Source organism: Epinephelus moara, chromosome 10, assembly GCF_006386435.1.
Source record: "Epinephelus moara isolate mb chromosome 10, YSFRI_EMoa_1.0, whole genome shotgun sequence".
Classification (NCBI taxonomy): domain Eukaryota; kingdom Metazoa; phylum Chordata; class Actinopteri; order Perciformes; family Serranidae; genus Epinephelus; species Epinephelus moara.
Genome location: NC_065515.1, coordinates 24,397,838 through 24,421,655, shown reverse-complemented (window position 1 = coordinate 24,421,655; position 23,818 = coordinate 24,397,838). Strand labels below are relative to the sequence as shown.

Below are 23,818 nucleotides of genomic sequence, written 5' to 3'. Positions count from 1 at the left end.
ATAAAGAACAGTTAAAAGATCCCTCCGCATTACAGAGCCCTCTGTGAAAATTGGACGATGAGTGGAACTTAATCCTTCAGGGAGCTTGAGAAGCATGAGTCAGTCAGCATGGAAAATTCACAATGTGATTTAAAAATTCTCCCTCGCTTTCGGAGCTTTGAGGAGAACACGCTATATGAGGGAGGGGCGTGCCGGCTGGGATGATGTCATTGTGGCCTGTCAGAGGAGATCAATTGCCTCTGATTTGTCTCTTCCTCTCCTCTCCTCTCCTTTCTTGTCTCACAGGTTCATGTTAAAGTCTCAGTTCCGAAAGGTATAAAGTTTGTTGGCCACCCTGGAAAACACCACCTTACCAGGAAGAAGTGTGTTGCTCCTGGAGAGGCTACACCTACATCCATTGTGTTGTCATTCACTGAACTGGGGTCTGCAAACATCACAGGTAGCCAGGTCACTTTTATTTATAAAACATAATGTAACAATAAGGGGCTTTACAGTCAGTACAGCATATGACATCCTCTGGTCTCAGACCCTCGATTCAGATAAGGAAAACCCCCCTAAAAACCTTTCATGGGGAAAAAATAAAAGAAACAAGACACCAAAACAGTCTTAAAATACTGATTTATCAATACACTCAATTCTGAATATTTTATTATATATTAAATTTAAATTGTATGCCTTCAATATAATTTTTTCCCGTGACAACACTATGCAATAGAATAAATCAATTAATAACAATAACTAAATTGAACATGAATGAGGATTCTTGATGCCTGTATTAATTGTTATATTCCATAATTTTAAATACTTCTATGGGCAATGTGGTAGGGTTTTAACATGCATATTTTCACATGATAAAGCTCATAGAGCAAATGTAGGTACATTTTTGAAAAAATAATCTCCCCAGGCATTTTAATGTCGTCAGTGTGACAGATAAAGCTAACAGTTGTATTACTATAAAAATAGCAACAAAACAAATGTTTAGTTACATAAAGTCGTTAAGTAAAGTTAAATTACTGCAATAATTTAGGGTAAACTATTCTTATATCTCACAATCCCTGCCTCATGATCAGGAAGGAGGCACACTCAGCTTTGTTTTGAAAGTACGCTCCGGAGTTTTGAGGCTAATGTAAACAACACAGATTAGATTGTGCTGTATCATGGAAATGGCGTTACTTGAATTCTCAAGTGGCGAGAGGTTTCTGAAAAAACAGCAGCCTTTCACCGGGACGTCAGCGCCCTCAGTGTGATGCCTCACAAAAAGGCAAGCCTTCTTTGACTCGAGAGAGCTCTGCTGGCCAAGAGGCTGAGCTGTGTGTGATCTGGTCACCCACCCAGAGTTACAAACAGTCCCCTCCAGAACGCATGTGAGAACAAAGCAGGCCAGCAGTGGGGGAGCAACCAGAGCTGTGCTGTGACACTCAGTGGCATGTTGATGAGTTTGCAGGTCACTGGCGGTCAATGGGCCCCCCATGGCCCCACTCCTAGTCCCCTGGCCCCTTATGTTTCCTTCTCAGTACACACACACAAAGAGACGCCACTGGCACAGGGCCACATTTCTGATGTGCTCCCCAAGCAAGAGAACTGGGAGTCCTCTTACAGACATGTTTGTCCTGTGTAACATATGTTGATGTCCATGAATGACATTAGAGACATGGTCATATCCAGGTATCAGTGATTTCTTGACTTTTAAATGTTTTCCCTCAGTCCCTTAACAGTTTGTCAGCCTTATGATGTAAGTATTTCAACAGAATGAGCCTCAATGTCTAGATTGGTTCTGTAGGTACCTAGCGACTAGCTTGGGGTGACACTCTGTGATATTGTGCCATGACATAACCGAAATAAGGAGAGCTGATCCTGTCCTCTGCTGCCCCGATAGCTCGTGCAATTGCCTACAGCGAACCAAGCTGCTGTTCAGATGGATTCCAAACAGGCAAAACGGGCAACGATGTGGACGATAGAAGAACCCCAATCGGCCTGGATTATGTTCGCAGGACTGTCCAGGTGGAGGTAAGAGAGCTGATATTGATCACTGTCACTTAATAGATGAAGGTTGCTTTGTATTATGTATTTATTTATCATCAGGTCAGAATTTTGTTGAGATAAGCCTACAGAACCTTTTGAATTTTCTTGATTTATCCCACTTTTCCCCTTTGTGTCTCTTCCTCTCACTCTCCTTGTAGCCAGAAGGCCTTCCAAGAGAATACACCTACAGTGTCTTCTTCTGTCCCAATGGTTAGTGGGGATGCATTTTCCTGATATCATGTCATTTTTGGTAATCTCATTATAGCTCTCCTGCTGTATCATCCTCCTAATTACATTTCTTGAGTTGATGTATGCCTACTGTCAGTGCACTGTCACTACTGTCAGTAAAACTAAGCCTAAGCATGTTTGATATTTCAATTTTCAGAGAGAATCCACATTTCCACCCCCAACAAGTACGAGTATCAGTATGTGAAAAAGCCGGCCAAGATGAACCAGTTCCAAGTGGCAGTGAAGACCCACAACGATGCCCATTTTGCCCTCTCTGCCAGCCCCCACGACAGTGCAGAGATGCTAGAGATCGTACTTGGGGGCAGGCAAAACACACGCTCTTGGATATCCTTGGGCAAGATGGGGGAGCCCCTGATCAGTGCCGCCACACCTGGCATCCTCTCCTGGGACGAGTTCAGAAGCTTTTGGATCAGCTGGAAGGGTGGCGTGGTACAGGTAAGAAGATTAAGGAACTATAGAAGAATGTATTGCTCGACCAAATAAATTATGAAAAAGTCTAATGCTTTGGATGTACAACTCCTTTCTTCTCTACCGACGATCCTGTGGGTCAGTTTGATAAATATATGTGTTGGTTTTAATTGACTGTCGAGCTGGTAAACATATTCACACACAGGAGGATGAAATACCCTGCACCAGCAAGTGCAGCAGAATTGTGTTCAGATCATCAGCGGATCCGCCGACACAAAGAGAAGAGAGTGAAAAAGACTCAGCAGGCCATGGGGTCTGTGTGTTAGGAGGACTGGCGCCACTTTTACTGGCATGCCTTCCCGAAAGGTCACGCTTAACGGGCTGATGTCACTGAGGACACTCAGTGATCCATGGCCTGGTGCTCGCATGGCACTCTCCGGCTGGCACACTGCTCCCCAGCCCCGGCATTAGCCTCGCACCATTCACCAGCGGCAGCAGTTAAAAGCCTGCCTACTACAGCCCAATAGGATTTATTTATTTTTTAGAGGACGTTGGCATTTTGGGTTGAATGAGCTGTGGGGCTTGGCCCTGCATGGTCTGTGGTTTAACGTGATTACACAATGAAACTCTAGTAGCAGAGAGGAAATGTGCTCTACATGGGTCTATTTGTATGTTTGGGATTGTGTGTGGGAGGTGAGTGAATCACACTGGCATCACCAACACTTAGCAGAAGGACGTTATTAGTGCTCGGTATGAGGGAGTCCCAAAGAGCACCAGCTGCTTTCTAAAGTGGGTTCACTGATTTGTATTGGGGAGTTTTTTTGTTGACCTCTATCTAAGTGATTTCCCTTTGTCTGCCTTATCATCTCCAGGTGGGCCATGGTTTACATCCCTCCAATGAATCAGTGATCCTCCAGTGGGCAGGCCAATTCCCTGGACAGGTTTGACTCTTTTATGGCATTTATAGACTAGTTGCAGCTATTTATATTTACAGATAATTCTAAAAATGATATGTTTGTCCATCCAGGTGCGTCACATCGGCTTCTCAACAGGCTGGGGATCAGTTGGGGAGTTTAAGATCTGGAGGAAGGAAGACTCTGATGAGAACCACAATGAGGCCTTCACTCTGGGGGTCCCACACAACATGGTGCCTGGATCTGAGAGGGCCACAGCATTTATGATTGGTAAACTTTTTGTGTGATGTGTGCATGCATATAGGTATGATTCTGTGTAAGAAACATTTACTTATCCACAGCTTTCATTATACTACATCCTATCTACATCCTTAAACCCAGTTCAGACCAACGATTCGCGACGAGACAAAACCATTTTAGAAAGTTGCAGAGAAAAGTTGCGGCAGTGTAAGATGGCCGTCTGAGCTTGGCTCAGGCCGGCTGATGGTGTTACCCAAAATGACCACTGACGGCGTGTTCGCTTGCTGCGGCGGGTGTTACGTCTCCAGTGAGCCCTCTGTTTTTCGTCCTCATGGTGTGCCGGTGTCGGATGGTGGGTCACTACTGCTGCTTGCTGTATGTGCCTATGCCCCCCTCACACACGCGCATTCTCATAGACTGATTAATTGGTGCTGGTTATTTATATTATTGTGGCGTAGTGATTATGAATATAGTCCATCTGATGCTCATTTGTTCATGTTTTTTACCATTTCATCACTACTACAAATGCAGCCGTAGTCATTATCTCACTATCGCTATCCTCATTCATATTTTAAGGGGCTATAAAGTATTTTCAAACACAAAATAAGCCTGAAAAGCTGGAAATCCGAACAGGAGCACAGAAAGTTGTTGCATAGAGATGGTACGCCATCTCGTCTAGTTGCGTTGGTGTGAACTGCAGAACGGTGCAATGCAAGTAGTTGCCTGTTTTAACTGGTCTTGTTGCAAATCTTTGGTCTGGACTGGTGACTATGTTGCTCTCACATTACAACTTAAAGCTCATGAACACAGTGAAGGCGGAATAATGACCGTCTGAGGAGCATGTGAATGCACCACCTGCCTCAGCTGGCAGAGGTCTGGACTCACGTCTTAGTTAATCATTCCTCGTTTGTTCATTCAGCACCGTTGCCGCACTACATTACGACATGTTAGGGATTCATGAGCACTTGGAAAATCAATGGGCTGACCTGGTACATACTGGTACAGACACAAAAAAGAGTCGTTAAAAAAGATTTATTTGTTTACTTTCGTTCATCACTATCTTAAAGCCTTTGCTCAGATCAGTGAAAGTTATATGTGTACGTGTGTGTTCACCTGTATCAGGGGATGTGATGGGACCAACTCTTAATAACCTGGACAAGCTGTTGCGGCTGCCCTTTGGATGTGGGGAGCAGAACATGATCCACTTTGCCCCCAACGTCTTCGTTCTCAAGTACCTGCAGAAGACCAGGCAGCTCAGTCCTGAGGTTGAGAATGAAGCGACTGACTACCTGCTGCAAGGTAAAGACACTGCAACCCAAGCACTTTCTGGTTTTCATTACATGTTGCACCTTTAGACAAAACTTGTATTGCAAATTTATACCAGTGGGTTGAAGATGAGCTCCTCACAACACTTTAAGAATACGCTCTGTTGCTTTCTTTACCTCTTATCCTGTGATTTTTTTCTAAGAAGTTTTATATCTTTGGGAAATATGGATTTGAATTTTGTACATTTTACGATTGATTTCTTGTCATTTGGATCTGTCCTTTAATAATATGTTCTTAAGATATTAAGCAAAATCTTTAAAATGTAAGGATATTTATTCGAGGCTGAGTATCAACAGCTCTTACTTTGTACAAACTGTTCTCTTGGACTACTTCTTTTGGACAAACCTGAATCAGCCATCCAACACTTGACACTGAGATAAAGGATCACCTTTGGTACCACAGATTCCACCTGTCTGGGCCGCTGGTGAGATAACTGATGACATGTTTACCCGAAGATGCACTGCATTCCCAAAATCCTTGCTGACCTACCTCCAATTAGCCAGCAGCTGTTTAAGCAGAGGAAACAGAAGCGTCAATTAAGCTCTAAGAGTGTACCGTGAATCCCAACAAGTCAAATCCCTCCTGGCCTGACTTTGCCCAAGTGACTTAATGCTGAGCGGAAGGAATGTTTTCTAATTGTTGGCAAGTTGAACGCTGTTGTTGGGTTTTCTGGAAACTGTTGGAGTGAAGTTTACCTTGGATAATGGTTTTTGTTTGTGGAACTGTGGATTTCTCGACGGAAGAGCCTCGGCTTGGCTGGCATTAAATACTCTGGATCATGGATCGGAACATGAAGCCGGACGTCGTTACTCAGAGTTACCCAGACCAATCTTTTCTCCACCTCCTGTGTTTTCTCCACTTACCCTGGCAAAGGGTCACTCACCTTCAGTAACTCTTACCAGACTTTTTCTAGCATGTGATATCAGAGGCAGGCCATGCTGCTGATGGATGTAGAGGAGTTGTGACTCAGAGGAATTGTTAAAGGGACAATTAAGCCCAAAATCAAACATACATATTTTCACTCTTACCTGTAATGCTATATATTCATCTAGATTGTTTTGGTGTGAGTTGCCAGGTGTTGGAGATAACAACTGTAAAGATGTCTGCCTTCTCATGAATATAGTAGAACTAGATGGCACTCAGCTTGTGGTGCTCAAAGTGCCAAGGAAATACATATGAAAATTCAACAATAATGTCTCAATGTCAAGAAAATCCACAGACCTTGTTGCAAGCAGTTTCATGTAGGAGCTATTTTCTTTCCGTGAAACTACACCCGCCAACCGTATCAACGTGCAAAAGGAAGCGTGCATCTCCTTGTAGCTCACCTAGCAACACTGAGCTAGCTACGTTGCAGCTCAGCCGAGGAGGATGCCATTAATTGATTAATTTACATCTTGTTCTGTGAAGAGCACGAGCCTCTCACTCATAAACACGTGTTCTCCTCCTTCTTCGCAATGATGTGGTTGGTAGATGTAGTCAGGTAGACAGAAAATAGCTCCTACATGAAACTGCTCGCAACAAGGTCTGTGGATTATCTTGAGTAACCAAGTCATCATCTTTGGAAACAGACATTGCCGTTGAGTTTTCCGATGTATCTCCTTGATGCTTTGAGCCCCGTAAGCCAAGTGCCATCTAGTTCCATTATATTGGAGAGAGGCAGACATCTTAACTCACACCAAAAGTATCTCGATTGATATATAGCACTAAAAGTAAGAGGAAAAACATGTATTTTTTTTAATTTCTGGCTGAACTGCCCCTTTAAAATGTGGAAGGAGCCTCAGGATCCCAGAAGAATTACAATGTTTCGAAGTTTTGTGTCATCAAAAGTGGGAAATCAGCTGCTGGGTTGTGTAAAGTACAGGAACAGATGTACGATAATATCCATTATAATCAAATGTTGTTGGGTTTTTTCTGTGCACTGCATAAAAATACTGAATGAATGACCCAAGAGCATTTCATGGTCAGGAAAATACCACATGTTGAAGTGGGGCTTTTGCCAGTCTTTGCACCACCTTTAAAACATCGCCCAGAGTTCAGTCTCACCTCGTTGCTACTCATTTCCTGCCTGAACTTCAAAGATCACATGATGAAAGAAGAACCAGGACTTAACACCCTGACAAGTTTCTAGAACATTAAATACAATTAACTTTAAAATCTGTTTACTCGTATTATACGAGATCACCTCTTACAGTTAGTGACCATTACATACAGTATGTGAGGATCATACGAAATGCTTTGAGGGCAGCTTGAAGAGACTTGACAGGCTCTGATAGCCTGAAAGCATGTAAATAATTTTGGTAATTTTCAAGTAATTTTGAGGAACTATCTTGCTAAAAGTGGTCTCCATTCTTTATTCTTACCCAGGCTACCAGAGACAACTGACCTACAAACGACAGGATGGATCCTACAGTGCTTTCGGAGAGAGGGATTCCTCTGGCAGTATGTGGTAAGTCATTGTAGGTGTAGCTGTTGAAGTTTACACAACTCATACCAGCCGATCTATGCTTAGCTGTAGCCACATTCTTCAGCTTTAACTGGGACATAGGTTTCTGGCCAAAGCAATGAAGCTTTTATCAGCATCTCAGAACACTGTGCTCAAATGAATCCATTCCTGTTGATGTGTTGAAATCATCGGTTAGTTTTTCCTCCGAGTGTTTATTTCATGTTTACACTCCCCGGGGGCAGGCAGGCAGGCACAACCACCTCATGATATTTATAAAACTGAAATCAATGCTCTCAATGGGGAGCTCCACTGCTTGCATTTTGAGGCCCACGCACATTGTGCATACCTCTGGCTGATTTATTAGCTGAGGTGGGTATTATGATATTTAATAGAGCTAGCGCAGTGAAACAGCAGGTTACATAAACAACGGAGAATCATAAACAAACTGCATAATTGGATCCCTGAGGTAGGCAAAGCTGTCAAGATTTATTTGCAGTTAATCAGGGTTCATATCCGTGGCACTGAGTGGACCCATGCTGCTTTGGCCCCGCTGACGAGCCCTTAATGCCACTATTGGAGACAGTCTTATAAGTTGTCTGGAGCCACTTCACCAAATGGCTCTCTACCTTTTTTTTTTGACATGGCCTAGAAAATAGGAGCAGATCATGCCTTTTAATGACTCACTACCTGGGTGTAATTGGTAACATTAAACTGCTGTGGAAAGCTTGAACTCTTCCCGTGATGACTGTGAGAGGATATGAGGATGTAACAAGCAGCGGTTTGGAGTTTTCCTTGGCCGCCCAGGGCTACAAGTGTGGGTTGTGTGGGCACAACTCAGATGGTGAACCTTGAGTAAACCTGCATCAGACACTTTATGAATCCATCAACAACACGCTCGCATCCAAAACAAGCCCGGCTTTTGTTTTGGTTCCAGAGTTCACGAGTGGAGCAGTGCATTTACTGCCTGCTTAAAAGGAGCTGTAATGCAGTGTTAATGTATTCCAGCTTGTAAAAATGTATCGAAGTGGAAATTGACAGGATCTAATGAAAAGATTGAACATAATGACAAGGGCTGGCAGTAATGGTTTGGTGTGTAGCGCTGGCCATCTCTGGTGCCAAGGCTGTTAACACTGCACAGAGTGGGCTGAAAGTTCACTGACTTAATGTAATTCAGAGGCAGGGAGACACTGACGAGGAACGATGAGGCTGATGGATTGTGTTTTTAACCCCTTCTTGCTTTTCACATTGAGTGAGAACTACCTGCTGTTTTGCAAATACGCCTTTGGAGGTTGTAATGTGTCTTTCCATCTTCTTTTATTATTACAACACACACAGAACATCCCATCCCCATATCCTCATTGTATACCTCAGCCCTATTGCCTCCACACTTTCTCACAAACCCAGTTAAAATGACATTTTTCTTATAAAGAAACCCCTCAAGCATCCGCACGTTCTCCCTGACAGAAAACTGAAGTCATAGCTAACCTAAAAAAATGCTTTTAACAAACTTGTCAAAAGTTCGCTCCCTCCTTCTATAATTATTGTTAACAGTGGGACACTTCTTTTTTTTTTTTTTTTTCATTTTCGTCTGACAGTCTCAGTCCTTGGCTCTACATGTTGAGGCTGGCATTGCATTTCTGTCTGCCCAAAGACGGATCTGACAGCGTTAGCGGGGTTGGGGGGCTGAATACCAGAGATTGAAAGAACTGATATCTGCTGCTGTATTAACTCAATATCTGTTTCCAGTCCTGTGCCAAGATGGCAGGCCAGCCTTTCTTTCTTTCTCTTGCTATAGCGTGGCTATACAGCTGTTGCAGAAATGTATGTGTCAAAAAAGTGCCATCTATACTGGTATGGTCACCAGATATTAAGTCATGTGGGCTTTTCACAAAACTGTAATCACAGACAGCCTGAAAAAGTCATCTTTGGAATTGAAAATCTAGAAATATCCACCAAAAGGTAATGGAGACTTGATCATCCAAAGGCAGACATTTGCTACAGGTTTCCTGCGGATCCTGAAAAAGGCTGAAAAATAAGGCCTGAGTAGGTATTAATATATTTTAAACCAGTGATTCCCAACTGGTCCAGCCACAGGGTCCAGATTCGTACTTTGTCATTAGTTCAAGGTCCACACAGTTTGATATATTCAGCATCATACTTGAGTTTGGCCATCTTGTCAAGCTAGTTTGCTGTCACTGTCAAGTAGCTGTCCGTTAGTCACCAACTCTGCAGCAGGAAACAGCACTTCAAAATGAAAGCTCTATGCTGTTTTTTTTTACAAACTTGAGTCTTTCGTGGTTCACTTGCGGTCCATTCAGAAACGACCCAAGACCCACTTTTGGACCGCGACCCACCAGTGGGGAACCACTGTTTTAAACAATTCTTCAAAAGTCTTAAAAATGCTCAGAAACGGGAAGTAGGATTTTATGAACCTTTTTTTGTGACGATGCATTGTAAAATCTTAAAATATTTGGTTATGTCTTTTTTATTTAAAAAAAAAAAAAATTACCATTACCATTAAGATCAGGATAGCTGAACCAACAACACTTATACTTTATTTCTTGCAGAGATGCTCGGAGCAGACTGTCTGCTAGCTAGCTGTAACCGTACCCTGGAAGACACAGGAAAGTGCAAATGCAATGAAAATTGGCTGTTAAACCAAGATTTTGTAGCATGGCTGACACTGGCAATGCATACAAGGCTCTCTATTTTTTGATCAAAGTTTTTCAAATTCGGCACAATGGAAATCAAGGCAGTGAAACCCCACATGTGGAGTGAGAAACAAAAAAATTGCCAAGAAAACTCGCTGACAAACGACAAGTATTTCCAAGTTCTGTTTTATGTATTATCATGAACGTTTGGGCAAAATTGTCCCTAAACCTAAGTAATTGATGTTGGTTCAAAATTGGTCTTAAATTTCTTTCTTAGTGGCATTAAGAAGTCTTAAAAAGTCTTTAATCTAACTTGCCTTAAGGGTTAGAAACCCTGTGTTAGCATTTTACTGGTGTCTTGATGTAATTTCCCAGTTTGGTTGCAATAGTAGCAGCGATAGCACCTAATCTAATCATAGCACCATCATTTCAGATTCATCATCCTTAAGGCAGCTATACCCTTACCCCAAACCCCTGTTGGTATAATCCACTTTAATCTAAGTTTAAGTGATACACCTCTGGATGCTTTCTAAAACAAGACAACAGCAACATTTTTAGTAGTTGAGGGTAAAAAAAAACTAAAGCAGGAGTGGGGAATACTACAAGTCCAACTCATAACATTCCCCTTTAAGCTTGTCAACCTCGGCTTTATCATGGAGCACTCCCATCTATTGTCTTCTATTGACCCTCAGATCTACCCTTTGAAGTACGGAGCTGGATAAGGGCGGCTCAGAAAGGGAATTTGGAAGTCAGAAAACAGGAGAAAGAATAAGGAAGGGGGAGAAGGGGGAGAGCGTGACCCCAGCCAAGGGCCGAGTGGTGGAAGTGAGCATGTCTAGTGCTTCCTTCCTTCCCCAAACTAAATCATATTTACACTCTCCAGTACCTTTCCCTGGGGCCCGACATTTAAAGCCAGTGACACAATATTACTTAACATTATAAAAATTCCAGCAGGCTTGTGGCTTCATCCCTCGTTTTGTCTCTGGGGAGGAATAACATCCAGGTTCCAGCCAGGGAAGATTTAGTGTTTCGCTTTATGAGAGCAAAGTTCTTTTTTTCCTACTCATCTCCCTTGGTGCTCTTTCTTGGATTGTGCTCTCACTTATGAGTTGTGAGCACTACTAAAAACTAGAGCACAACCTGTTTGTTTATTTCCTTATTTCCATCTTGTGTTTCTGTCTTTTAATGGTAAGCAGCTTGCCTCATCCTATAAGTCAGTCGTGGTCAGGGGTGCTGTAATGGAATGTCTTGCTGTCACTGAGGCGTTGTTGGCCAGAGACTGCAGCTTTCGACCACTACCGGGAGGTCTGTTGTTTATGGATGAGTGTGTGTTTATTAGCTCAGCCGTGTCCCCCAGGGCTGACCTTGGCCTTTCTCCGTGGTTCCCCTGGTCCTTCTCCACCATGGCCCACTAAAACCATGGCCCATAAATTTCCAGTTGCACTCCCAGGCCAGCCAGATTCACAACCTTCGTCCCTGGGATCCGTGTTTGTATAAGTTGCGGAATGCTTTTGGGGAATCTCCAGCAATACATGCAGAAAGACACTTGATTGGCCTGTGTGAGATTTCACATTCTCAAGAGCACAGCTGCCGCATCCTGTAGTGATGATCAAACCCCGCCGCACCCATCTGCTCCCCTCCTCACTTCCTTTCTTTTTTCCATTTCCTCAGATCCGTCTATACATACCAGTCCCTCTATCTTTGACAAAAACATCCCTCCATCTACAGTCTCCTCTATCAGCCCCCCTCCTCCCCTGCTGACAGATTGAAAGACTGTGACCGGTTGGAAAACTTCTCACTCTGTTGAAAAAGTGATTGCAGTCAAACTCTTGATAGTTTTTTGGGGGGGATTTGTCAGCACATGTTTGAAAGGATCGCAGATATATCTCCTCTCTTATCTTCTCCCCCTCACCCGTCTTTATTTGTCCCCCCCTCCCTCCACCTCCATCTCTTCTTCCTCTAGGTTGACAGCGTTTGTGCTGAAGTCCTTTGCTCAGTCTCGGGGTTTCATCTTCATTGACCCCGAGGAGCTTCGTGCAGCCAAGTCTTGGCTCATCAAACATCAGCGAGATGACGGCTCCTTTCCTGCCATGGGACGCATCCTCAACAAAGACCTGCAGGTAGGCTTGTGTCTCAGTGGGGGTGGGGGTGGGTTTAAAATCAGAAACAGCAGTAACATTTCAAAACTCAATACCAACCTCATAGCTGCCCCAGAATTTATATTATTTAATGGTATGAATTATTACTCCTCAGAGTTTTTTTAGATTTACATTATGAAGGTCTCTACTGTGTTTAATTAACTAAAAGCTAATGCTTTTGTCCACAGGGAGGGATCCATGGGAAGATCTCACTCACAGCATATGTGGTAGCAGCTCTCTTGGAGACAGGGATAACCACAGAGGTAAGCAGCCCAACAAAATAACATCTTATTGCAGTCTTTGTCTCTCCATCACAGCCACTGCTTAGTGTTGAGCTGAAGTATTCAAATATTCCACTTTGCCCGACCTTTAATTGCAGTGGTGTAAATATGTACTCATGATGTCAGCGGGTTGAAAGGAGCAAGTTTTTTAATCAAAACTCTACCTGTCCCACTTGAACAACTCACTCTCATAGCCCTTCCTACCAGCCTGCTGCGAATTTAAGTACAGGTCGTGTGTGGACATATCGCTGCATTCCTGATAGTTGTGAAGATGGATGTGCTGGCAGTCAGCCTTCTCATGTTTGTTATGCCCCACTGCCGCTAATCTAATATCTAATCACATTTTGGACTACATCAAAAGATTTAGGCTGACGTGCAGAGACAATTAAGTTCCGTGAAAGACACCTCGGTTGCATTCCTCCGTATCTCCTGTCTGCCTCTTCCCTTGTTGCCCTACTTTTCTCTCTGTTTTTGGCCTGATTTTTCTTTACTCCTTCACTAATAGCCATCCTCAACAATTAACATCAGCAGCATATGTGCTGTTCAGTCACTTAAAGACGTGGGAAAAGGAAGAGTTACAGCATAATTTATGGTGAAATCCTTCTCAGCATGTGTTGCATACTCTGGCAATATAAAAAGCCTCCAAACCTCTGATTGTTTTTGTCTTTGCTCTCCATTTGTCCACATAGTTGACTCTTTATTTAGCATTTCCTCCCTCTGGCTCTCCTCCATCCATCTGTCTCTCCCCCTTTCCTCTGCTATCTATCCCAAAGGGCTTCTTCTGAGAGTCTGTCCTTTTACAACTGATAAAAACTGAAAAGGTATCCTTCACATCAAAGCAGAACCTTCAACCCCCCTCCAATTTCACTTAATTAAAAGATGACTGCTGCAATTACAGTGAGTGGCTCTGGAGACCTATCATCTCAGGGATGAGAGGGAAGGTCACATCTGCATGAGATGAAAGTCAACGCTCAACTTTTTAATGGCCAAAATGAATGTTTATTCAATAACTGCAACCGAGTGGAGGAGGAGGTTGTGAGTTTGCACAGGGCAGCCTCTAAACAGTTGAGCAGAGAGATGATGGTGATGATGATTGTGTTTGTGTGTGCATGCGTGCGTATGTGCGTGCGTGTATGTAAAAGGCATGCCAAAGGTCACGTCATGTAAGAGTCATATCTGATGATCCCCCTGTGCAGAGAATACAAAATAGAATAAAAGAAAGTCAGTGCTGTAGAAAATTAAATGGACACTGTGTCTTCTAATGTACTTGCAATAAACTATAGACTATAGAGTGCTTATTTTTGACTGTTATTATATAGCAAATCAATGTACTTTTTCATTTTTTTAAATTTATTTTTACAATTTTAAAGTTGAAAACTTTACAAATACAGCATAAAAAGATTTTCCAAAGATTGTATTACTTTAAATATTTGTTTCGTAAACTGTTCGTGAGCCATGACACCATCATTCTCGATTTTCATTTCAGTCAGGAACACTTTAGTCAAAGAAAACTTATTTGCAGTATTATATTTGGTGGTATGGCTCTGTTCTGGGACCTCTCTGCCTTTCTTCAGGCCTATGCAGAAAGCCTCTTCCGCGTTCCTACGTGGAAAGCCTAAGGCAAAGAGAGCACACCTCTCTGCCCTTCCACGTGCAAACGAGGAAAGCCTGAGGCAGAGAGAGCAAAACTCCCTGCCCTTCCATGCGCCTACATGGAAAGCCGGAGGCAGAGAGAGCAGCAGCAAAGCAGCATAAATGACAGACAGAAATGACATTGATAAGTCAGACACAGCATGAAAAGGAGGAGCTGGGGTGGAGGTGGGTTTCAAAGCAGCTTGCAGAGGAAGCAGCAACAGTAGGCAGGCCAGAGCAGTTTAAATAGGGCACCCTGAATGAGATTCGCCAATTGGCTGCATAAAAAGGAATCATGTGATCTATCAGCTGACTCCCTTTTATCAATCAGCTGCTCCATCAGTTGATCGGGCTGTTTGAGATCAGCTGATGTAGCTGGGATGTGAGCTGAGCTTGACTTGTGTTCTGCCTGAACGTATGCAGTGCTTAGTTCTTAGCAGCTGAGAGTCACTTCTTTATTTTACTTGTGTCTTGCATTGCTAGACAGCTTCTATCAACACTGCACTCAAAGATCCTGAATAAAAACCATGCAGTTATATGTATTTATATATTTTGGCACCTCCATAATAAAGCAAACTGTAAGTTAGATATTAAATGATGCTTTATGATTTTAACCAAAACAGGAAAGAAATATACTCAGAACAGCATTTTTTACCCTGGCTGACAGATTTATAGTTTTAAAGAGCAGGTTATCAACAGTTGGAGAAGAATTATACTAAACTCAAAAAATTCAAACACCAATTCCACCTCTGCCATGTCTTGTAAGCTGTTGACACATGTTCACTTATGTTTGTTTCATGCTCTGTCCTGACTGCTCCAGGAAGAGAAGGTGGCAGTGGCCAAAGCCAAAGATTTCCTGGAGAGCAACACCTACTCTGCAGATGACCCATATACCACAGCCCTCTCCGCGTACGCCTTGGCTCTGCTGCGCAGTCCTTACGCCCCGCTGGCCCTGCGCCGCCTCAACCACATGGCCATCACACAAGGTACTGCCACACTCATCAGTCACTGGAGGTTCATTCATTCAGAACTTTAGTAACCTGCACAACAGATGTATCACCAGGTGACAAGCAAAAGACCAGATGGTGAATGAAAGTGTTCTGTAACAACAAGATTAATGCACCAAAAAATCACAGTGTGGAAAAATTGAAGTGTAGAAATATATGGTTTATTTCTCTGAATCCTTGCAGCAGCACAAAACCGTCACAGATTTACAGTTGAAGCGTCTTGCCCCGAGACTGCTTACAGTTTGAACACATTCAGACACAATATATGGACAGACTCAACTGTGAATGGAGCTGCTGTAGTGCTCAGCAGTAGCCCCGTCCACTCCTCCCTTTCCCCCTCTGTCTCTTATCTCACTGTTGGTTTCCTTTGGCCATTTCCCCCTCTTCCTCTTGACTGAAACTTTCTGCAAGTTTTGGCAGATTCGACAGAGTTTAGTGGAACACAAAAATGTCCGTACTCGAATAATTGTATTCCCCAAGTACAATGAAGGCACAGGGCTTGGTTGCATAGTTGCTGAAAGATTCAGACAATTAGGATATTGATACAATGAGTCATATGATACAGGATGCCCTCCCTGTGCTCTCTCCGTCTTTATCTCACTTTGTTTGTCTTTGCAGATGGACTCACCCATTGGAGTCTGACTGGCAGCACTATGACAGATGAGGACACGTTCATGGGCTTCAGCGACGGCCTTTCACAGTCAGGTATAATTACTTTAACGCTACCCTCCTAGTGGAAATATAGGAGCCAGGACTGTTGGTTACATTAGTATTAGCCGTGCTTGCTTTCTTTCATCCTCTTGGCCAAACACTGATGTGATACTGTCTAATTCCCCAATAAAATAAAATGCAGAATGCACATAAGAATCTAATTCTCGTTTGTTTCCAGTGGTATCAGCAGAGGTGGAGATGACGGCGTATGGTCTTCTGACCTACACCCTCCTCGGGGATGTGGCTTCTGCCCTGCCTGTGGTCAAATGGCTCTCCCAGCAGAGGAATGCCCTGGGCGGCTTCTCCTCCACACAGGTAGCCCTGTTTCTCTGGTTTCCCTTTGCTTTTGGTTCAGCCACTTGTAGCAGCATCATTACATGATTAAACAGTTGTTTTATGTGCAGTTTCCCCTTTGTTTCCCCTTTGTTTAACATACAAAGAAATGACAATTAAAGTACTCCTTATCAGTTTACCTTTTTTTGATAACGCAGCATCACTGAAAATTAGCTAGACGAGCAGATTAGCAAGACTGAAGTAGTTTTTTCTTCAACCCCTATGCAGGACACGTGTGTAGCTCTGCAGGCTCTGTCGGAGTATGCCATCCTGTCCTATGTAGGAGGGGTCAACCTCACAATCTCTCTGGCCTCCACTAACCTCGACTTCCAGGAGACCTTTGAACTCAACAGGGACAACCAGAAACTCCTTCAGAGTGCCAAGGTAACCACATCTACAGAAACAGTGAATGATATAACAGTTTCTTTAAGGCAAGCATGCCCCTCTGTGTTTTTGTGTGCAGATTTTGCATGACAAACGATTCGCTACGCTGCTGCCTTTAGATTGTTTGTCCAGGTTGACAGTGCTTTATCAGCATTAATTGTGCAGAAAAAACACCATTAATGATTGCCAGCACTTCAGAGGTGGCATTTCCTCTAAGAGAAATCCCACTGCTTTAATTCAGTGTAGAAACTTTTCCCACTTTATTACAGTGATTGATGAGCACCAGAGCCACATTCTGGCATTAAACATTAATCTCTATTTCTATGTCCGGCTGTTTAGTAGCCAGGACCCTTTCACACTGCCAAACCAAACCAGGCTTAACTGGACTGGATTTCCCAGAAGCACCTTGTTGGTCTGTTGATTTTATAACTCTGTTTTATTGGCCTGTTTGCCCACACATTGCAAATTTGACAGTGTGGGCACGCACCACCTTGGCCAGGGCGCTGTGGCGTCAGGTCAGCGCTGCTCTGTGTATGTGTGTGTGTGCAAAAGTCCTCCATAAGACAGCCAGAGTGGTTCAGGTGAGAGTGCAGTACATTCTCTCTGCCGGGCATGTTCCTCTGCTGTGATTAGTGGTGTCAGCTTAATTGGGGGCAATTAAGGCCTGCTGGTTAGTAGCCAGGGAACCACCAGTGGCAGCGCAGCAGCCTACAGCATTCATTCACTTGACTCATTCACCTCTCCCTGCCCCCTCTGACTCTCTTTGTTTCTCTTCTTACTTCTGTCTCTCCCTCTTTTTCAGATCCCCAGTATCCCCACAGGCCTTTTTGTCAGCGCTAAAGGAGAGGGCTGCTGTCTCATGCAGGTATTGTAGAACTCTCACACAAGTACATTTCCTTTCTTGAACATTGTCCAAAAGGGAACTGAAATGCTTACTTCATCGGCTCACAGCGAGAATCTGACGGCACAGGAGAGTCAGTTGCCGTCGTCGCATAAATGCCCAAATTCCTGACTTTAAATTGGAGTAATCTGGTAGCGTTTAGCCGGTTGTTTTGGAATGTGTTGATCATTCCCGTTGATTCCTGTGGTCCCCTGGACAGGATGCTGTTTACTTCCTACCTTGTCAATGACAAACAAAAACCCCTTTTATAAACAGAATCATTCAGTAATTTTTCCTCTTCGCTGGAAGATATTCTGTCCTCTCGTCTTATCACTCTTGTTTAAATGTTTGTCTGCAAAAAAGGCATAAATAAAAAAGCATGAGTCAAAGATGTTTACAGTCCCGTTTTCGGTAGCCTGTATGTGAGATATGACTTGACTGGACTGAGGCAGAGCCAGCTACAGCAGCGGATGTTGTGCTCTGCTGTACAGTGCCTGAAACGTCTTCCAACACAGTCTCGTCTGCAGGTTTCTCACACACACAAACACACAACTTCTCTCCTCACACCTCTCTCCCTCTCTACTTTCCCCTCCATCCACACCTCTCTGCGCGTCAACACACTCCTCTGACAGCCCCTCAGGCCAGCAGCACCTGGACTCTAATGAAATACAAGAGCGGGGCAATCAAAGAGACCTGCCTGTGTGTGTTTGTACACATACTGTATGTGATGAGTTTATGTCCTGTGCCTCAGGATTGTTTTTTAGTAGCTTTGCGAAGGTCTCAAATCAGACTGGATGATTTATTCCGAATGTGTACAGTTCTGGGAATAATAATCATCTGTGAAATTAATAAGAGCGTCAAAGCAGTGAGTTGTCCTCAGGCTGAAATAGTAGTCTTCTGAAAGCATGTCTTGTGTCCAGTGAATATGATTTGTGGTTTATGCTTTCAAGTCTTGCCTAAGTCTTTTTTTTCCTGACTTTCTAGTTTTTTCAAGGCCGGAGGTCTTAAATATTTGAACTCTTAAGTCGTTAGTTTCCTATTGATGATGCCAAAACGTATTAATTTTGTTTCTTCATACAACTTTTTTAAAATAGCTGCCTCAGACACATACCAAGTATTTGGCAAACAAATGAGAACCTGCTTTGATAGCAGACATAATGACAAACTATCAGCTGATCTGACGTACCGTATGTCTCTAGATTAGCACAGCACAATTCCTCTGCTTGTTATTGGTCATATCCTCATATAAAAAAGTAAAGCCTGCAACCAAAATAGGGTGGAAAATTGGGTATAGTAGCTCAAGACCTAATGTAGTAATCACATAGGGAAATATTAACTTAGCAAGACGACACGAGCAGTCCTGTTAGGCTATATTTAATGCACCTCTGGGCACCATGAATGTCTGTACAAAATTTAGAGGTTCAGTATGTAGCATTTAGGGGCATGTATTTGCAGGATAATATTCATAACTATGTTTTCAATAGTTTCTAATCACCTGAAAATAAGACCTGTTTTTGTAAACTTGAGCCGTTTATATCTACAAACGGAATATGTCCTCTACCACGAGTCCTCTATATTACTCTATAGTTGCCCACAACGGAAAAATAAAGCGCTGACTCTAAATAGGACCATTTGCCTTTTTTGTGTCAGCAACCATTAATTCTCCTACACACTTGGCACATAGAGGAAGTTTCGGTTCTGCAAACTCATCGCTAGATGCCACTAAATCCTGCTCAATGGACCTTTAATAGCAATTCATCCAAATGAGACATTTCACTAGCTAAGCTAAGACAAAAACGCTAATCTGCTAGTGGTGCTAATGGAAAAGTCAAGGAATCAGCAAAGTCACTAGGCTTCATCCTCTGGGGACCACGACTTTCTGTACAAAAGGCAGCCTATCAAATAGTTGTTGCAATATTTTAGATTGGACAAAAATGCTGGAGCAACAACTGTGCCATCCCTACAGCCATGTCACTGGCATAGCTAGCGTAGCATTACAATGCAGGGACTAAACAAGAGCTAGCTCAAATTTCAGGTCACATAGATTAAAATCAAGTAGTTCACAATCATAGTTCACAATTTGATCATCATTCACTCACAGATATTCCCTAGACTGGTCGGATAATTCAACTCAAAGTGTTGTTTCAAATTCATTGCCGATGTGTGTATAAAGATGTGAGATTTTTTTTCAGTGGGAATCTGTGCTAATTTGTTGAGAAAACTCCCTCCAAATATTCATTAGAATTATCTTCAGCAGTACCGATAGCTGCGTTGTCCAAATTGCAAGTTGAATTAGCCATGCAGGTGTTGCGTTCAAGTCTGCTTCCCTGTCGAATAGTGTTTCCCTCCTGTCAAAGTGCATGGGGCCTCCCCTTGGCTATGCAAAGGAAAAGTTTGGTTCATATTTAGTTAAGGGGAAACTGTCCTCGACACAACGCTGGCATGTCAGGTGCTGTAAAACAAATTACATGAATGTCATTAATTGTCGCGAGAATAAATGACGCTCATGTTCATTAGTTGCAAAAGGGTATGTTCAGTTCACCATTCAACAAAAACATGAGCATGTTAAGTGAACACGCTCTTTTAGCACCTTCATACACATCACTGGATTTTAAACCACAAAGCAGCCGAGACAGTGAAAGTAAATGTCACTTTAGCAGGAATAGGCCAGTCCAGTATTTGTGAAAGGACTTATTAATATCGATCTGTCTGTCAAAGTGATATATGTGGTGAAGTGTTTATGGAAAAAACTATTCATAGCTGGGTGCCATGCTTAAAAAGCCAGGACATCATTTTGTTTCCTTTTGATCCAGTCAGACTGCTCTATCCGAGCATTTAAGTCTCTGTTTCATTGGTATCCTGTTTTAAATACTGCATTCCCACTGCTCTCTGCGTGTCTGCAGATTGATGTCTCTTACAACCTACCTGACCCAGTGTCCAAGCCAGCCTTCCAGCTCAAGGTGGACCTGAAAGAGCCTTTTCAGGAGCGACACCTGCAGTCCCCCTCCTCCTCCTCCTCCTCCTCCTCCTCCCCCTCGTCTCCCCGCCATCCTTCCTCACGCTCTCGGAGCCGTGCTGACAACCGCTCCGAGCTTAACCGGAAGCGGCGGGCACCCATCGATGATGACGACCCAGCAGCCCACCAGGACAAAATGGACTTCCACATCTCCTTAGAAGTCTGTGCCAGGTAGAACACACACACTGCATACAAGTAAATAAATTGGCCTTGCATGTGTACACATCTCTTCTTCTAACAACCCCGCCTTTTCATCCTGAACCTTGGCTCTGTGTGTAGGTGGCTTCATTCAGGATCATCCAACATGGCTGTCATAGAAGTTCCTATGATTTCCGGTTTCCGAGCAGACGTTGAAAGTCTAGAGAGGGTACGTAAGCACGTTAATACACATGCACACACTTTGCTAAAGGATTAGACCCGTAGACACTCATTGGCCAATGTCATAGTGGCTCCCATATTGCCAGACAAACAGGGTCAGTAGTCAGGTAAGTGCCCAAACTGAGAGGGCAGGTGGAAATGGAGACGGATGTGTCCACATCTGGAGACCATTTGACGTGAAAAAGCAGTATGTACTGGAATTCATCTAACTCCTCCAGTTTCCTTTGCAAACCCCAACCTCATGAATACACATTCACACCCACACAGGACGCATCCCTTACCATGCACGCATAAACAAACACACACATACTTTTGATATGGATATTCCTCCAGTGGTAGAGTGGAGGGAGTAAATATTTGTCGGAGCAGGAAGGAGTCTAATGATTACCTGTCATAATCTTCCTTTTAAGAAGTTGGACAGAACAGCTCCTGAAGACAAATGAGACAGGCCCTCTAAGTGCAGCGTGTTACTCACATGTGTCTCCATGTGTTGTATGTGTCATAGGCAAGGGAAGGATCATTAAGGTGAGGGTCCTTTTTATGGTGTTTTTTTTAGGAAAAACCAGCCAGCTCAGACCCCGTGGAGTTACAATGTCTCAGGGGTCAGAGGCCACCGGGCCTCTCTGGGCAACACACACACCTCTTTGGGCCTTGTGAGGTACAGACTTGGAGAAACCTTGTGTAGTTTACAGAGGACAGAGGGAAGAGACAGATACACTATTATGAACAGTGGACTGGATTGATTGAGGATTAGAAGTCACAGGATGGACGAGTAGTTTGAGGAATGGTTCGGCTGACGGAGAGCGAGAGAAAGCGATGATAAATTTAAAAGCGATCCAGGTCAGCTCCCCAGCCACCCATCAGAAGCCTGTCCCTCATTACTAGACAGTTATAGGGCCTTAGTCTGCAGGCTTCCACCTCTAAAAGAGCCACCTCTCTGGCTACCTGGGGAGATGTTAAACACACACACATGCACACAGATACCACTGTGAGTGTGTCAGTTGAGGCTGACCTGAGTTGTAGTGGCTAACAAGCTCAGTTTACACCCCTGCTGGCCTCCCTTGGAGTTTTACTGCTGCCTGCCCGACTGCCACTTGCATTCCTCAATTTATGGTGGCAAGCTTGGGTTCTACAGTCATGTCTAGTTGCTTTCATGGAAGCTGTAGTCATGAATGATTAGTCCGGTGACTGAGTGGGAGCTACCGCAGCCATGGCCTCTTATCACCCAATATAATGAGCTTGTTTTAACGACCCAGAACACACTCTAGGTATAACATTAGAGCTATGGGAGTTCATTGGCAATGTTTAGTTCCTAGATAGGCAAACAATGCTTTTGTAAACAGAGAGACCAATTGTGCTGTGTGTGTTCATGCATGTGTGTGTGTGTGTGTGTGTGTGTGTGTGTGTGTGTGTGTCTCGGTGGCGCCAGCTCGGGCTGAGCACCTCATAAACCCCTGCTGTCCAAAGGCTGCCACCTTTGACAGAATGAAAAATCCCCCCGTGGGGGAAATTAACTCCACTGGCTCTCTATGCACACACTCAAATTTGCAGTAAACAGCTTCCCCATTACTCATTCATACACTGATATTTAATAGATATGGTCATACATGTCTGACCCAACAAGACATTTGTGCACAAGGTTTACAAAATACCAGACACTCTGAAGTATAAAACACTGATCAGGCGACCCTTGTTGATTTCTGCTGATACATGCCTAGCCAAGTCGATGACTGGTGACCACGCGGACCATCATGTCATGGTGGAGTGCATATGGTTTACATTTCAGTCGTTGCCCACAGAGCAAACGCAGACCATGTGGACTCTGACAATTGGGTGGTAAGGGCACTGTCCTTGAGGTGCAAAGTGCGAATCACTTTGATGAGCTTTCAGTATAGTTTAAAGATATGTATTCACTGACTGTGCAGTTTGTTCACTCTTGTCTGAGCTAAAGAACAATGTGTTGAAATTCACAGTAAGTGAAGATATCACCATTCATACCGTTGTGACTGTCGACATTTTTGACAGTACAAAGCTGGGCCTATGCAAGCAGTGTTTATAAGGTTAATAGCTCACCTGTCATGTATTTGCAACACTTATCACATTATGCTTGTAGAACCATTAGGACATTACTTTGTTCAATCCAGGATTTTTGTCACATGAAGTTAAACTTTGTGTTTAATCTCAGTGAATAGCAAACTCTTGTTAGCATGAGACGGAACTGTCCAGTCCGCTGTGGTGCTGATTACTATTTACGTCCATTTCCATGTCCATGACTCCTAGTTGTCCATTATTGTGAGAATCAAATATCCAGCTGGCTTGACGACAAGCCATGAGCTTTGGATCCCTTTGGATTCCTTTGATTGGGATGAAATTCAGCACCTCCAAATCTGAGGCCATGGTTCTCTGCCGGAAACCATTGCCCCTTCGAGTTGGGAGTGACTTACTGCCCCAAGCAAGGGAGTTCAAGTATCTCGGGGTCTTGTTCACTAGTGAGGGTAAAATGGAACGTGAGATGGATCAGCGGTTTGGCAGTGATGCTGGCATTGTGCCAGACTGTCGTGGTGAAGAGGGAGCTGAGCTGGAAGGCAAAGCTTTCGATTTACTGGTCCATCTACATCCCAGCCCTTACCTTTGGTCATGAGCTCTGAGTAGTGGCCGAAAGAATGAGGTCGCGGTTCAGCCTTAGAGATAGGGTAAGGAGCTTGGACATCCGGAGGGAGCTCGAAGTAGAGCCGCTGCTCCTTTGTGTCGAAAGGCATCAGTTGAGATGGTTCGGGCATCTGATCAGGATGCCTCCTGGGCACC

At 43.6% G+C, this 23,818-nt stretch overlaps 1 protein-coding gene across 1 annotated transcript in view; it reads left to right on the top strand.

Moving 5' to 3' along the window:
- The window catches only part of cpamd8 (C3 and PZP like alpha-2-macroglobulin domain containing 8), a 51,715-nt gene that overhangs the window by 16,806 nt on the left and 11,091 nt on the right, over window positions 1-23,818 (top strand). The window contains exons 21-37 of the mRNA XM_050055211.1: window positions 286-439; window positions 1,877-2,007; window positions 2,181-2,232; window positions 2,408-2,706; window positions 3,552-3,620; window positions 3,707-3,863; window positions 4,956-5,132; window positions 7,524-7,605; window positions 12,217-12,373; window positions 12,580-12,654; window positions 15,125-15,290; window positions 15,930-16,016; window positions 16,201-16,337; window positions 16,584-16,739; window positions 17,542-17,604; window positions 20,523-20,806; window positions 20,915-21,002. Coding sequence (XP_049911168.1) covers window positions 286-439; window positions 1,877-2,007; window positions 2,181-2,232; window positions 2,408-2,706; window positions 3,552-3,620; window positions 3,707-3,863; window positions 4,956-5,132; window positions 7,524-7,605; window positions 12,217-12,373; window positions 12,580-12,654; window positions 15,125-15,290; window positions 15,930-16,016; window positions 16,201-16,337; window positions 16,584-16,739; window positions 17,542-17,604; window positions 20,523-20,806; window positions 20,915-21,002 — 2,334 coding nt within the window. The remainder of the gene's footprint in view (window positions 1-285; window positions 440-1,876; window positions 2,008-2,180; window positions 2,233-2,407; window positions 2,707-3,551; window positions 3,621-3,706; window positions 3,864-4,955; window positions 5,133-7,523; window positions 7,606-12,216; window positions 12,374-12,579; window positions 12,655-15,124; window positions 15,291-15,929; window positions 16,017-16,200; window positions 16,338-16,583; window positions 16,740-17,541; window positions 17,605-20,522; window positions 20,807-20,914; window positions 21,003-23,818) is intronic.